Raw genomic sequence first — 16,467 nt, 5'->3', positions numbered from 1 at the left:
CCGCAACGAGGCTGGCTGCTCTTTCTGCCATCTGCGTCCACATCCAACGTGACACGAGTTTGCCTGGTGCATTTCCCTACCTCTTGAAACGCAGCGAAGACCTTACTTGACGACAAATCCACGAACGATACACTGCAGGTTCTACGTTACGAATCGCCCACAAACATACTCCTCACGGCACGCTTCACTGTTTGGTGGGGTTGAGCTCGATCGTCCCACCGCCCGTGTCCCATTCCACGTCACAACAACCGACCTTCCCGAACAGCATCGTCAAGCTGGGGAAGCGCAAGCTCTCCAACGGGGAGACACCTGATCCCAACAAAAAAACCATGGCTGTATGTCTTCCGCCCGCTCTCGCACCCCTCGAGCCGTCGACTACAGAAGCGTACCCCGCAGGTGCCGGCAACGCATCACCACCAGCTACTAGCATCACGTCGCTAACATGACCCTTCTCTGCATAGGACAAGAAGCTCCCGGAGGTCGATCTGGTAACCCGAATGCAGGTCGATGACTCCGTTGTGGGCCTTACCGAGATTGATGAGTCCCTCTACAGTCGCCAGCTCTATGTCCTGGGTCACGAGGCCATGAAGCGCATGGGCGCTTCCAGCATCCTCATCGTTGGCCTCAAGGGCTTGGGTGTTGAGATTGCAAAAAATATTGCTCTCGCCGGTGTCAAAAGTCTGACTCTCTACGACCCTGGCCTGGTCGCTCTCGCCGACTTGTCTTCGCAGTTTTTCCTCCACCCCGAGGATGTCGGCAAGCCGAGAGACGAAGTCACGGCACCGCGGGTCGCTGAGCTGAACGCATACACACCGGTCAAGGTTCACCAGTCATCAAAGTAGGTTCCCCGCTCTGGTATTGGGGATGTAACTGACGAGCGCAGCTTGGGCGAGAACCTTTCGCAATTCGATAAGTACCAAGTCGTAGTCCTGACCAGCCTACCACTGAAGCTTCAGATGCTCATCGGTGACTACTGCCACTCCAAGGGCATCTATTTCGTGGCTGCGGACACTTTCGGGTTGTTTGGCTCGATATTCTGCGACTTTGGCGACGATTTCACCGTCATCGACCCAACTGGCGAGACTCCCCTCAGCGGCATTGTTGCGGGCATCGACGAGGAGGGTGTCGTGTCGGCACTCGACGAGACCCGTCATGGCCTGGAGGACGGCGATTATGTTACCTTTTCCGAAGTTGAGGGTATGGAGGGTTTGAATGGAGGCGAGCCCCGCAAGATTACCGTTAAGGGCCCATACACTTTCTCGATCGGCGATGTCTCCGGCCTTGGCCAGTACAAGCGCGGAGGCCTGTACCAGCAGGTCAAGATGCCCAAGAAGATCAACTTCAAGAGCATCACCGCCGCCATTAAGGAACCCGAGTTCCTTGTGTCAGACTTTGCCAAGTTCGACCGCCCGCAGCAGTTGCACCTCGGTTTCCAGGCCCTGCACGCCTTCGTCGAGAGCCAGGGCCGCTTCCCCAACCCCTTGGACGACGCCGATGCGACCGTTATTCTTCGTTCGGCTGAGGCTTTTGCCAACGCTGAGGGCGTGGAGGTTGAGTTCGATGAGAAGCTGATTAAGGAGCTGAGCTACCAGGCGCTGGGCGACTTGAACCCCATGGCCGCCCTCTTTGGTGGCATTGTAGCCCAGGAGGTTCTCAAGGCCGTGTCTGGCAAGTTCCAGCCCATCCAACAGTGGATGTACTTCGACTCGCTCGAGTCCCTCCCGACCAGCACACCTCGCACCGCCGAGCTCTGCAAGCCCTTGGGTAGCAGATACGACGGTCAGGTTGTTGTCTTTGGCCGCGAATACCAGGAAAAGATTGCCAACCTCCGGCAGTTTCTCGTTGGTGCTGGAGCCATTGGCTGTGAGATGCTTAAGAACTGGGCTATGATAGGTCTCGGTACCGGTCCCAAGGGCAAGATCACCGTCACCGACATGGACTCGATTGAAAAGAGCAACCTCAACCGTCAATTCCTGTTTCGCCCCAAGGACGTCGGCAAGATGAAGAGCGACTGCGCGGCCGAGGCAGTTCAGGCGATGAACCCCGACCTTAACGGCCACATTGTATGCCTGAAGGACCGTGTCAGCCCCGAGACGGAGGAGACGTTCAACGAGGACTTCTGGAACGACCTGGACGGCGTCACCAACGCGCTTGACAACGTTGAGGCACGTACGTACGTTGACCGACGCTGCGTCTTCTTCCGTAAGCCTCTTCTCGAAAGTGGCACCCTCGGCACCAAGGGCAACACGCAGGTTGTCCTCCCACACCTCACCGAATCGTACTCGTCGTCGCAGGACCCCCCTGAGAAGGAATTCCCGATGTGCACGGTGAAGAGCTTCCCGAACAAAATCGAGCATACTATCGCGTGGTCCAAGGACCACATGTTTGAGAACCTATTCATTACGTCTCCCTCCACGGTCAACCTGTACCTGACACAGCCCGGCTATATCGAAAGCACGTTGAAACAGGGCGGCAGTGCCAAGCTGACGCTGGAGACTCTCCGCGACTACCTCACCACCGACCGCCCACGGACATTTGAGGACTGTATCGCATGGGCGCGGATTTTGTTTGAGAAGGAATTCAACAACAAGATCCAGCAGCTGCTGTACAACTTTCCTAAGGATTCGGTAACGTCCAGCGGCACGCCCTTCTGGTCCGGCCCCAAACGTGCCCCCGAGCCGCTGAAGTTCAACCCCAACGACCCCACTCACTTTGCCTTCATCGTGTCGGCCGCCAACCTGCATGCCTTCAACTACAATATCAAGTCTCCTGGTACCTCCAAGGATATTTACCTGCGCGAGCTCGAGAACGTCATTGTGCCGGACTTCTCGCCTGCGGAGGGCGTCAAGATCCAGGCCAATGAGAACGAACCTGTGAGCACAACCACGCCAATGGCTTTTGATATTGCTGACAAAAACGTAGGACCCCAACGCCGAAGATGGCCAGGCCAGCTCCTTCGACGACAACGACGAATTGCAGAAGATGATTGCGAGCTTGCCTTCACCTAACGAGCTTGCAGGCTTCCAGCTGCAGCCCGTTGACTTTGAGAAGGACGATGACTCGAACCACCACATCGATTTCATCACGGCCTGCAGCAACTTGCGCGCCGCTAACTACAAGATTGAGCCGGCCGACCGCCACAAGACCAAGTTTATCGCTGGCAAGATCATCCCTGCTATTGCAACAACGACGGCGCTCGTCACAGGTCTGGTGATTCTGGAACTGTACAAGGTCATTGACGGCAAGCAGGATTTGGAGCAGTACAAGAACGGCTTCATCAACCTGGCGCTACCTTTCTTTGGCTTCAGTGAGCCGATCGCCAGTCCCAAGGTTGAATTCAAGGGTCCCACCGGCATCGTCAAGTTGGACAAGATCTGGGACCGCTTCGAGGTGGCTGACATTACGCTCAAGGAGCTCCTGGAGCACTTTGAGAAGCAAGGCCTTACCATCTCGATGCTCAGTTCCGGTGTGAGCTTGCTCTATGCCAGCTTTTTCCCGCCGGCCAAGCTCAAGGATCGCCAAAACCTCAAGCTGAGCCAGTTGGTCGAGACAGTTTCCAAGAAGCCAGTACCGGCCCACCAGAAGGAGGTCATCTTTGAGATGGTTGCCGAGGATGTTGACGGCGAGGATGTTGAGGTTCCGTACATCAAAATGAAGATGGCGTAGGATGAATGATGTATGAAATTATTTAGTATCTGCTGCCTAGGCAGGGAGGGCTAGAGAGACAAGAAGTTTAGAATGACCAGAAACAGTGATCAGGCCAATAGGAAGTGGGAACGCGAAATAGAACGTCTTGATAGTTACATACTGCCTCTCTCAGCGTCGTGGGATTTGATGGCCAACTCTCCTGTATAGGTACTGACCTATCCCACTTGGGTATCTAGGTAGGCAGTAGCCAGGTAGGTAGGATGTGACCAGCATGTGGAGTACATACTGCCGTTACTAAGCCCCGTACTACTAGCGCGGTCATTTGTAAGCGCCATGCTGCGGTGGGAGTGCGCCTGGGACGCCTGGTTTACGTCACCATTAGCAATGCTTGGAGCTGTGTGCAATAGTGAGTTGTAAGCTGCAATTGGTTCGAAGCGATTTTTCAACAGTGGGCTTGGGTAATGCTGTGCTCAGCAAGATTTGACGTTTGTCGAATGAATCGCTCCCCGGCTGGGTTAACTGTATGGCCTTGCATGCGGAAACCGGACCCATCCCGTCCACGTCGTTGCGTACGTTACCGTAGGGTTCGAGGTCTGCTATGAATCGATATATAAGTTCCTTTGTCCACCCCGCTTCCTGTCTGCCACCCCTCGTATCATCCAGTCCTCATGACCACTAGAGCCCTGATCCGCCTCACGGGTTTCTGTAAAACGTCCCAAAGCATCCAGGCCACCCGCGTATTCTCGTCTTCCACTGCTAGCAGCCAAGTGTCGCGATACACACCCATTCCCCTGCCAAACGGTCTCGTACAGAAACAACAAATCAGAATGGTGAGTGGTGCCTCACGGCCGAGCTGGCCATTGTGGTGGACACACAGGGTTGACGTGCGAGCCAGGCCAGCAAAGTCACCGACTGGGTTAAGCCCGGCGACACGTCAGGCGAGTTCAAGCGCCAGCAGAGCTCGTTCCGTAACTGGATCTCCCGCGAGCAGGGCGCAAAATTTCCATCAGAGAAGGGCCGCTACCACCTCTACGTCAGCTACGCCTGTCCGTGGGTGAGTTGTCTCCGCTACGAGGGTCGACGAGTTCGGAGCTGACTGAGCCACAGGCCTGCCGGACGTTGATCACCCGCAAGCTCAAGGGCCTCGAGGACATCATCAGTTACTCGGTCGTCCACTGGCACCTCGGCGAGAAGGGTACGTACGTTTGATGGCCTAGGAGCAGCTGCCATTGGGTGTTCCCGTCTGGATCGCGCAACGCGGCAGCACTGACAATCCCTAGGATGGCGCTTCGTCACCGAGGATGACAAGAACATCCCTGGCGACAACGTGGTTCCTGACCCGGTGTCGGGCCACGAGGGCTACACGCACCTACGTGACTTGTACTTTGAGTCAGAGCCCAAATACGAGGGCCGCTTCACCGTGCCGGTGCTCTACGATACCAAACTCAAGACGATTGTCAGCAACGAGAGCAGTGAGATCATCCGCATGCTTTACACTGAGGTGAGCTCAAACCCGATGCGTCGACATGCTTGCCGGCCTCAAAACGCCCCTGCTGACGACAGAAGTTTGACGATCTTGTCGATGAGAAGTACCGCCAGGTCAATCTCTACCCCGAGGCTCTGCGAAGCCAGATCGACGAGGCAAACGAGTGGACGTATGACAGGATCAACAACGGTGTCTACAAGTCAGGCTTCGCCACGACACAGGAGGCTTACGAGCGCAACGTCGTCGCTCTCTTCGAAGCCTTGGACAAGACAGAGGCGCACCTCAAGTCCGTCCACGACAAGGGACCATACTACTTTGGCAGAGACATCACCGAGGCTGACATCAGGCTGTAAGTGTTGTGGACCCGCCAAGCTTATGATTAAGAATGCTTACCGACTTGCCCTAGCTTTGCTACAATCATCCGTTTCGATGTGAGTGTCTCCCCTTCAAATCGCAGCCGGAGGAGGAAGCTAACAATCACCCTCCTTTCTCAAGCCCGTCTACGTGCAACACTTTAAATGCAACATCCGCGACATCCGCTCCGGGTACCCCTACATCCACAAGTGGATGCGCAACCTGTACTGGAACGTGCCAGCTTTCAAGGACACGACGCAGTTTGAGCATATCAAGTGGCACTACACCAAGAGCCACACGCAGATCAACCCCTTTTCTGTCACTCCCGTCGGGCCGCTGCCGGACATCTTACCGCTCGACCAGGAGGTCGCAGCCGTCAGCACCAAGCTGTGAAGCATACCAAAACACTGTGGTTCATGTGCCGGTTGTACTTATAAAGACAAACTCTCGGTCTATTCGTCTCTACTCGCCCCGAACTTGTGACGACAAAATCTCAATCCCAGCTATACAGGTTGATTATGGAGCACGAAAAAAATAATACACAGGCAACCGCGAGAACTGACTGGTCTACTCTCATCCGGCTACTTTCATCCATTATTATGATAGATACCACTGTATATTGACGAAGAAATATGCTTCCCTGACTCATTTGAAAAACCACAAACCAAGCGTCGCAAATGAACCCTTTTTGATGTCCCCATAATCCAGAATGAACAATGCATTAAATTAGTTATAGAATCACCAACCGCTGGGGCTTACAATTGGCCAGACAGCAGCGCTTCCGTTGCTAAATGGGCAAGGTTAGTAAAACAAAAACAGTCCTGTAAAGACACAAAGACATACCGCTGTTGATATATTGCCGCTTGGCATCGAGAGGAACACCGAAACGACGTTCGAGCTCCTGCTTAATGCCCTTCTTCGTCACCGTCATCAAATCGGCAGTCCGCAGAATCTCGCGGATCTCGGCCAATAGCGCGTCGTCACTAGGCAGGCCCACCATGTCCTCGGGGGAGAAGAACTGCGAACCGCCAAACTGGCTGTTGCGGTTGCCACCCATCTCCGAGGCGGCAAGGGACATGCGTGACATGTTGCGTTGGTCATAGCCCATCCCGGGGGCTCTAGGGGGCGCGTAGCCGCCTGCGATGGAACCCGGACGGCTGTGGTAGCCGTACTCAGACATGGGAACCTGGCCCTTGGTGGCGTAGCTATAACCAGAAGCCTCGGAGCGAGCGTCCTCCTTGTTCGTCTGGGCGTCCCAGAGCTCGGCCTGGTATTCCTCCCACTTCTTCTTGGGAATGACGGAGGGGTCGAATTTACCCTCGTCGGATATGACAATCTTCTTACCGGCCTCGCCGGCAATAACACGGGTGTTACCCCAGTTGAAGTCGTCCATGTGCCAGAACGAGTACAGCGGCAGAGCGAAACTAAAGACGGGGATGGCCACGATGTATAGAATCATCCAGCCAATCATCTCCCACTTGCGGCGGAGGATGAAGATGATGGCTTGCAGACCGTAGATGGCGCCAAGCATAACGAAGGCCGCGACGGGCACAACAGTAGGGTTCTGCACGACCATAACGATCAGGTAGATGATATAGGCCACAACGACAGGTTGTACGATTGTGGACAGCAAGTCGACAAAGACGATGAAACGCATAGAGAAGCAACAGAAGCCACAAAGCTGGGACATGGGAATAAGCTCCATGAGGTTGTGCACGGTCGAGTTGATCCAGCGACGTCTCTGCGAGAGGAAGACGGCCCAAGAGTCGGGTGCAATGGTCCAGGCGTGCGCTCTGTTGGTGTACTTGGTCTTGTACTTGTTGTGGAACTTGAGAAGCAGTGTCGTCAGGTATCGATCCTCACCCAGGTGGAGCAGGTTCTTCATGTGCAGAGTATCTACACGGATCGTCGCGTAGGCCTCAACAACCTCGCGACTGACGAAAAGGGGCTTTCCACTCTCGGCGGCGCGAATGCGGTACATTGAGAAACAACCGGGCAAGCAGGTTACGCTGCCGAACAGACTCTCGAAAGCCTTGGTTAAGTTGTGGGAGATCCAGTACTCATACACCTGAATCATCGTGATGAACGATGCCTTGGCGTTGGTCAGCGCCGTCTCACCGCACACGGCAATGAGACGGGTATCATTTAGGAACGCGGATACCATGCGTGTGGCGGAGTCAGGAGCAACGACAGTATCGGCATCGATCTGAAACATGAATTCGTAAAAGGTGGGATTGACACCGATGATGTTGCGGATTTGATGATAGATCTCGAGCTCGAGAGGGCTCATGGGCAGATTGTAGTGCACGCGGTTGAGGAAGCGCATGATGATCATTTGAGAGTCACGCTTTCCACGGTTGCCGGGACGGGACACCTCGGACGGTTTGCCGATCTTGACAACAACAAGGAATGGCACGATGTGGCCCTGGACCTCGTAGAGGCCGGAGTACACCTTGCCCATATTGTGCTGTTTCTGACCTTCACCGAGTGATTCGAAGCTGAGAGGCTCGGGATCAACAGTGTCAGAGACGCCGAGAATGTCGAGCACAATGCGAGGTGTTGGTTTGTCGTTGCCTTGTCCAATAATCATGCCGTCGCAGATAACAACAAGTAGCTTGCGTTTATCGTCGTAGTGCATCCTAGCGGCAGAGTCGATAGCACGGCGGAGAGACTCCTCATCTTCCGTATATGCGGGGATTTGACACATGACGAACTTGTCAAGGTTCTCAGGCATGTTCTTACCCCCAAACTGCAGCGCGGCCAAGAATTTGAAGCCGAGAATGGAACACAGGATGATGGAAACGACAAGGACAAGGTACTCGGCAAACTGACAGCGGGCCGAGTTACGCGTGTCGACGTCGCCGACATAAAAGAGGTTGTCGAGACACACCTTCATGCGCTGCTTCAGGGCAGGATCCATAGCGAGGTTATCCCACAGCTCCGTGATATCAGTGCCCGCCTTGCCCTGGAACAGAGCTTCGACCGAGCTATCCATGAACCTGGACAAGGACTGATCGTCGGGAACTGACTCGCCGGCCTTGGCCTGCATCTTGTTACCACCGGCCAAGTACTGTGTCATGTCGTAAACGCGGCCACCCAAAATAAGAATGTTCTGCTGCTTGTTGGCGAGCGTCTTGACATACTGCGGCGAGTAGCCGACGGCGCCCTTCAGGTATAAGTTCTTGAGCATCGTCATTTGCTCGAAGTACCAGTCGGGTCGGCTATCATTGGTAAAGTAGCGGAAGTCATGATATTTGAAGTTCAGGTCGATTGATGCCAGCTGTGCAGAGCCCGTGAGGTTGGTGTTACGGTAGTCCAGTGTGACGTGAGGGTCAACGGAGCCATCCTTGCCCTGGCAAAGAGCGCTGACCTGAATTGGGAACAGTGCACTAATATCCTTGCCGGCGTAATTCTTCAGCTGCTTGACTGTGACGTAAGGAGGGTAGTGGCGAGGAGCGAACGAGCCCAAGTCGATGACAACACCGCGGATCGCAACGTAGGCAGGGTCAGAGCCCTTGCCGTCGTTCGACGACAACTCCTCGGCACTGTAGACGTGTTGCGTGGGACAAATGAGCTTCGGGAAGATGACGATGAAGAAGGCCGCGAATAGACAGAACAGCCAGATCATCATGTTGATGGCGAGCTTCTCTCTCCACGCCACGCGAATATCCTTGCGAGGCATGCGGCCCATCTTGCGAATGAGAATGTCCGGAACAAACCATGTCATAACGTAGACCATGAAGACCCAGCGCTTACGGCTAGGACTGTCCTTGAACTCCTCGACTTCCTCCAAGCTCTTCTCATTGCCGCGCTCCGCCATCTGTTCTCTGGTGTCAAGGTTCTTGAACATGTCGCCACCACCAAACGCCGACACACCGGCTTCTGAGCGAGCGTCGGAGCCATCCGGACCAAAGTAGCCGTTCTTGCCCTTCTCGCCGTACATGAGGGGGGTATTGCCGGCGGAGAGCAGGCGCTCCTTGGAGGCGGCGAAGGGGGTGTCCTGGGGGGTGAGGCCGTCACCAGCATCAGACGGCAGGTTATAGCGTCCAGTGGCAGATGCGCTGTCGGACAGCTGGGCAATCTCCATCCAGCACCGTTCGCTGAGGAACACACCAGTCGAGCCAATTCTGACCTCATTGCTAGGCCAGTGCTTGTCTTCGACAACGAGCTCAACGCGTTCTCGCTCCGTGCCGACCAGGATCGTATCCGAGTCAGCGAGACCCAAAAACTCGCCAAAGGGTAGGAAAAGACTGAAGTCGGCTGAACGCAGACGCTGGCTTATCTCGGCAATACCGAAAGTTTGCACTTGGGTGCGTACGCACTTGCTGTCGAACTGGTTGGCGATGCGTCTGTCGTTGGGTTTCAAGCAAAACACAAAGTACGAGTTGGTGCTCGGGTCCGCCACAGACTTGGTAACGTTGTCCAGAGACGCGAGGAACTGACCTGACGCGCCCTGCTCGGAGGCTTGCAGCTTGGAAACACTACCGGACTGTGAGTTGCCCTCGCTGACTCTGTCGAGCTCGTCCTGAGAAGCCTCGTCCTGCTGCTGATGGTATTGCTGAATCCTACGTTGGTTACGAGCCGTCCTGGTGGTCTTCCGAGACATGACACTGGGCGCTCTCGTGGGCTTGGAGCTAATGGTCGCCTGCATGACGGTCGACCGCTCCTTGGGATGGGTGACAGTCTTCAGGGCTTCCTGGCCAAACAGTCTAGCAACGAACTCGCTCTTGGTGGAGTTGATCATGTTAAGCAGATCACCAGAAATAACCTCGCCGTTCTCCTCAATGATGCCCTTAACCGGATAATCAACTTCACCGGCAAAATGCTTGACCGTGAACGAAGCGGCCGTATTCTCGGTATAGAAGTTGCTGCCCGGGAGTCTGGTGTTGGCCGAGCCGGGGGTAATAGCTGGGTTCTTGCCCTCGAAACGCTTGCGGAGACTCTCAAGGAACTGCAGGTCACTGCGGTTTCTCCGGGTCTGGTCATCCAGAATGCTGAGCAAGCCGTTTCCAGGCTTAAGCAGACCCCGGACGGCGTCCGAGTTGTCAAAGTAGCTCGTGGCCGCAACACTGACCTCCTCGTTCTCTAGCATATCGGCCTTGCGGTCAAAGAAGTTTTGTAGAGTTAGATTGTAAAGCGCCTCGCAGGCAGCGTTGTTGAGCAGCTGATCCAGCGCCGAATGGGTGGCCGCTTGCTGGGCGAATCCAGGGAAGTCAATGATGGAGATGGTGTTGGCAACGTTCTCCTCCGGAGCGCAGATCCTCTGATTGATGGACTCCACAATGTACGCTACCAAGAGGGAGTAGAGCGTGCGGGCGAGCTCGTTGGCGTGTGAGCGGGCGCCAACGGGGTCCAGCATGATGGTGACTCGCTCCTTGTGAATCATCTTCGTCTTGTAAGACAGAGTAGTCTGCAGGTCCTGGGTACCGACGCCTAAGAAGGCGGCGACGATGCCGAGAACGTCCTTGTTCTTGACAGCCGTCACAGTCTGACCGCCCTCGTGAGAGAAGCCACCGCTGTCGTCGCCGGTGGCTTGCGTATCGGATGTGGTCTCGAACTCAAGCTGACCGATGTGCAGAATGCTGGCGAGTATCTGGCAAATCTCGGCGATCTCGCTGCGAGGAAATTCAAGCTTCTTAAGGGCGTTCTTGAAAACCTGGAAGCCCTCGGCGTCGTTGATACCCACCTTGAGCTGGGTGGGATGACCCAGGTACTTCCATCTCTTCTGGGCGACACCTGCCGGCGTCTCGAAACCAAGATGGGACTTCTCCGCCGCGCTTGTGCCGGCCATCAGGTAGTACAGGATGTGGAAGTTGCGCTCTCCCGTCGGGATGTCCGTGATACGGCTGCGCTCAAGTCTGTGGTCGAGGAGCTTGGCACCAATGAGGACTGGATTGGTCGTAGTGGCCGTATCATATTGCAGCTCATAGAACAAGCCTGCCTTTGAGGCCGTGGGAGTGGTAGCTGTCTTGGTCGTGGTCAAGGTATCAAAAACGTAGGCGGCTAGGGAAACCTTGGTAGAGAGCGGAGTGGACGATTTGCCGAGGAACGCAGTCAGGAGGTGGGATCGGATAGTCGACTTTCCCGAGCCAGATTCACCCCTATCCACGTGGTTAGTGTTGCGAATTCAATACATCAACTCCAGAGGACAACATACAAGAAAACAACGGCCTGGTTCTCAGATCTGTGGCCCAATCTGATCCAAGCCCGGTCTGCGATATCCTCGGCGCCGCCCATGGCGCTTCCGTCCTTGCCGCCATCAGGGCCCTTCGCGGAAGAAGTGTATGTGTTGAGCGAGATGAGGGCGTGGGATGAGAGGCGAGCGGTTGGCAGCGACACATGGAAGCGACTTGCCAGGTGTGCTGTCAACTGCGTGTCGGATTGTGAATGTGCGGGCAGCGAGGGTAGAGAAGGTTGAGTATGGGCGCCCCCGCTGTTTCCACCGATGGGTGGCAGGTTCATCGCCATGTTGGGCACGACGCCGCCAGCTCTCGCTTGATGAACTCCAGATACGCGTTTGTGTAATCAATCAATGGCAGGGCCGAGTCGGGCGAGAGACTTGAGTCGAGGATGAACTAGTCGAGGTTCGTCGGGGAGAAAGAAGACTGGGTGTATAGAATCTCAGGTGATTGGATTAGTTGTGACGGCAATGGAGTAAACAGGAAGGTGTTTCGAAAACCCAAACGAAAGACGATGTACAGTTGCGAGACAAGCAAACGAGTGTGCGGCGAGAAAGTGAGGGAAACGAGGTGAGGATTTGGGATAGCGATAGGGGATGGCAAGGCTGAATGTGGGAAGAAGCTAGATGCACGGAACGAACGAAGCGGTTGCTCTCCAAGGTCAAGCCAGTCTCGACTTCTCACACTTTTGCTCTCTCTCTTTCACTCTTCGCCTCTGTGGTAAGGGAGGCACAAGCAAGAGAGTGGGTGGGTGTGACGGGGGTGTGACAGCGGCAGTGAGCGAAGGCAGAGAGTGTGGTGACCAGGAAAGGGGATTGTTTTCTTCACGCGCACCCGTTTCTCGGTCCGGCGGGCGGTACGAACATAAGACGCAGCAGCAGTCCATACGAACTCTGTGCCACCGGCACAACCCACATACTGTGGATTATCCCCTCGACTCGACGTGACTCCCGCAGGCTGCTGGCGTACCTGCTACACACACTCTCTGTCCCTTGTGGTCTCGGTCCATTCCCAGGACTCGATGCCGCCTCAAGAGGGGCTCGATCGGGAAAGATGAAATGACTGACGGACGGTACCCCTGCTCGATTTTCTTCTCGATTTTTCTCCCCTTTCTTCTTTTAATGATCTCGGTCGACAAGACCCTGTTCACACCGCACTGTGTCTTTTGTATCCCTTACCAACTATGACAACATCGAGTAGCACTGGACCCAGCCGGGTGTGGTAAGTATTGGTGGCCTGTCGAGAATGCTGTATGGCCCTAGTCGTGGCACGCCCAGCTTGAAGAATGTACGCGTCTGGCAACGCGACTTACCACTATGTACATTTCGTCGCCCGGGCTGGCGCGACGTCGAGGGTGCATAACAACGGCGTCTGTCCAACGGGCACTCGAGTCTCAGCGGCAGTGTAGACGGTGTGAGCTGGTGGTGCCGAATGTCCGGCGTCTTTACGATCGTAACGGCCGTTGACACGGTACCCGGGGGCTGGTGTTGAGCCAGGCGGTTGGCAAAGTAGTCGGCGGCGTGAAATTGACGGCTGGGACTTAGGATGTGGCACTGGTAGGCGTCTCCAGCGTGCCGCAAAAGTTCCGAGGGGAGCGCCCGGGTTTGAGTACCAAACGTCCATGAAAGTTAGTAGGGTTAGGCCCGTCAGAGAAGAAAAACAATGACGAGTGAGCACATGAGAATAGTAAAAGGCCCAGGAGGCGGCTGACACCGCTCCAGGGCGTATTATCTGAAGACCAAATCACTCGGATATCGATCGTGTTCAGGGTTATGGCTCATGGAGATCTCCCAAAGTCAAAGATTTGACTGTTCACACATAGTGATTGAGATTTAAGTGATGACCAGTCTGGAAGAAATGTAGGAATCAGTACTACTCCAATGACCTCGGCGGTCAGGTGCGTCAGGAATGCTGGATGTAATCGTATCTTTACCCAAATGCTTTTTTTAGCCTGCGCCGCGGGTGTAGCTGTAAGTATGGCAAGCAGTGTTTGTTCCAGAGTGCATCACCGCAGCCGCCGGTATGCTGAAGCTGCTTCTGAGTTTTGGGCAATGAATGTGTTGTTGCATGATGGATGAGGCAGGATGGTGTTTGGATGACAGACGGTCCAAGCCGTGGCGGACGTCCCCCGTGCTTGGATGCGGTAGTGGAGAAGACGGGCGGCTGCTGGGCTGCTGGGCTGCTGTAGGTTGCGGGATGTACCTTGAACCATTGTCGTCTCAAATAGAGAATACCTAGTAGCCGGTACACAGTCCAGACAGTGTGGGAGATTGGTATACTGCGGGTTTCCCCATGATGCGGGTGCTCGGTCCTTGATGTCCCCGATGCTTTCTTGGCAGCTGTGGGTACGTACCCTTCAGGAGAGTGAAAGAAAATTGAGAAAAGGGGGCCGTGGCTTTGCTTACCTAGGTACAGGGATATTTACCAACGGGGGTCTGGAAGCAGCGGGTCAATTCCCATCGGCCGCTAAAAGGTCCAAAAAAAGACTCGGCGAAGTGCCCTGTCCAGTGATCAATGCTTCACATGATGGGGCTTTACGATCCGGCGGGTGGATTCCCCGTAAAGCTCCCTGTTCCCTGTGTCTCCTTCACTCCATTACCACACGGTCCAAACCCCATCGTAGCTAGGTACGTAGAGTGGTAGAGTATCCGTACCATAGGTAGATACGGATACACTAGTTAGGTATGCATCGAATCGAGTTCGACAACGAGCCTCCATACCTTTCCACCGATTCCACAAAGCAAGCTAAAGCATCAACTCCATCCGCCGGGAACACAAGAAAAGCCACCAACACACACACACACACAAATCAAATATGCAGCACAGCCCTCACCCCAACCACTCTCCATCCAGCCAAGCCAGCCTCGAAGTTCCACCAGCCTATGGGCCATGATCACGCAGCATCATCCAGCGAAACCAACGTCTCAAAGCTATAATACGGTGCTGGGTAGTGTCGCGGCTTCTCATGAGATGGCCCTGGTGGCGGTATTTGCACTCCCACCAACCCAATTCGGGGCGTGAGGAAGAAGAAAAGTCGAGGTGGGGGGGTGGGGGGGACCAAGGCAAAGACCGAGGTCAATACGAGCAACACCAAATAGAACCCGCGTGTCGCCCGTCGTCTCTCATCAGATGCAGCTCCAGCCTCCGGTCTTGTACGATGTAATAGTAATGTAGTCCGCTGCAAGGCAGGAAAGTCTGCTGCACCAGCCACACGAGCAGTTCACTTGGCAGCTATGATCGCGCACCTGAAAATGGGTTCGAATGACTACGTAATAATGTGTACGCAACGGACCGAACCCCAGTGCTTACGGACACCTGTGGCCCGTTGTCATGCTACCGCTGTCGACTGTCGTTGAAGTGTGCCGAGTATACGGACACGGCCGAGCCGTTGCAGGGCTCCCCTTCGTTGGCTGCGCCTACTCAGATCCGATAGTCCCATCCCATCCCATCCCATCCCATCCCATCCCATCCTGTCGTTCAGGCACTGGACAAGTGCTTGAACCTGCTTTGTCGTGCACGGCAGGTTTGGTTTACTAGTACATCCTTGCTCGCACGGCACGACCTGCCCCTGTCAGCGAGGAGTGGCATCGGCAGCTGCAGCATTACTCCGTACACAGGGACGGAGTACGATGTACGTGGTAGCAGCATTCGTGCTGAGCGTGCTTGTTATGCGCTTCCCGCCATTGCATCGGACGGGTGGGCCGACTTTCGCCCCTCCACTGCCACCACCGGGGCTCGTATTTGTTCCAAGAAAAGGACTGCCCGCGGCCGGATCTACAGCCTCCCCAGTCTAGTCGGGCATTCAGTAGCCACGACATCAAATGTGCGGACTGGCAACTGTGGACTCTAGGCTTTTGAGGACCACTTGCTGCCTTCTTGCCTTTGCAGCTGGGTCTCACTCTTCGAGGGGTTGGAACTTGGGTCCACGTCGTTTTCCCTTGGGTTTGTGTGGAATCTGGTTTTGGCCCGTGTTGCATGTTGCCTACTACTAGACGGAGACATCGAGACAGGCCATCATGTGCAATACATGATTAGCAATGCCCTTAGCCCCACCAACTCAGCAATCTGGAAGCAGAGGATGCTGGACTAAAAGCCATCAATGCCAGCTTCAGCCCTGACGAAGCATCCTTCCTCAGTCGTCGGATACCACCAAGCGCACAGGTGTCCAGCCGAACAGAGCCATGAAGGGCCGAGGCTTGCGGTAGGTAAAATTCTCCTCCTTGACAGTGCAATTCCATCCTCTTCGGTGCAAGTAGGAAGGCTCTGACGCAAGGTACATGTGGTCCGGGCTAAGTTTAGGGAACCGAATTTGGCGGCAGTGTCGCCAGGGTCCCCTTTCTCCGTCGAGAGGCCGAGCCGGGGTATCTTGGAATGAGACGGTACGTATTTGGCTTGTCCCGCCCGCCGTAGTTCAGGGGCCAAGACATGGAACCCGAAGGAATGGAAGAAGACGAGCGAGAGAGTAAATAAAAATAAAGAAATTGATCCCACAGTGCTCTTCGTGCCGGGCACACCTACTGTACCACTCACTGTATCAGGTGCTGAGCCTTGGGTGGCAGCCAGCAGGACTTCGGTACGGATAGATCTCCGCAAGTTACTGTGTAGGTAGGTCGAGTCGAGTCGAGATCGGACACTGGGCCTACGCACGCTATGTGGATTGTCCTACTATGTGTGGGAGAATGATACCTTGAGCCACCTTGTAGCAATACCGGTCTAGGGAGTGAGTGAAGAGCATCTCTTTTCCCCATGATCCATCATTACGAGACCCACGCTGCAACTTCCTAACCTTGCCTCGCCTCG

General features: G+C 55.0%; 3 protein-coding genes across 3 annotated transcripts; 2 read left to right on the top strand and 1 right to left on the bottom strand.

Annotated features, from left to right (window-relative positions):
• Positions 1-329: 329 nt before the first annotated feature.
• On the top strand, positions 330-3,666 carry GLRG_08321 (ubiquitin-activating enzyme E1; the record flags this gene model as incomplete). The annotated part of the gene is made up of 4 exons (XM_008099006.1): positions 330-335; positions 462-838; positions 884-2,873; positions 2,923-3,666. 4 exons carry the CDS (start codon positions 330-332, stop codon positions 3,664-3,666), a joined length of 3,117 nt encoding a protein of 1,038 aa, XP_008097197.1.
• Positions 3,667-4,475: 809 nt separating this feature from the next.
• Positions 4,476-5,881, top strand: GLRG_08320 (glutathione S-transferase; the record flags this gene model as incomplete). The annotated part of the gene is made up of 7 exons (XM_008099005.1): positions 4,476-4,478; positions 4,544-4,702; positions 4,756-4,843; positions 4,929-5,149; positions 5,215-5,483; positions 5,541-5,565; positions 5,630-5,881. 7 exons carry the CDS (start codon positions 4,476-4,478, stop codon positions 5,879-5,881), a joined length of 1,017 nt encoding a protein of 338 aa, XP_008097196.1.
• Positions 5,882-6,243: 362 nt separating this feature from the next.
• GLRG_08319 (chitin synthase) lies at positions 6,244-11,956 on the bottom strand (the record flags this gene model as incomplete). Its single annotated transcript, XM_008099004.1, has 3 exons — positions 6,244-6,275; positions 6,332-11,589; positions 11,646-11,956. The coding sequence occupies 3 exons, from the start codon at positions 11,954-11,956 to the stop codon at positions 6,244-6,246; spliced, it is 5,601 nt and encodes a 1,866-aa protein (XP_008097195.1).
• Positions 11,957-16,467: the final 4,511 nt, after the last annotated feature.

The sequence above is a fragment of the Colletotrichum graminicola genome, assembly GCF_000149035.1.
Source record: "Colletotrichum graminicola M1.001 genomic scaffold supercont1.38, whole genome shotgun sequence".
Taxonomy (NCBI): Eukaryota; Fungi; Ascomycota; class Sordariomycetes; order Glomerellales; family Glomerellaceae; genus Colletotrichum; species Colletotrichum graminicola.
The sequence above is the reverse complement of the archived record's forward strand: the minus strand, read 5'-3'. Positions and strand labels throughout refer to the sequence as shown.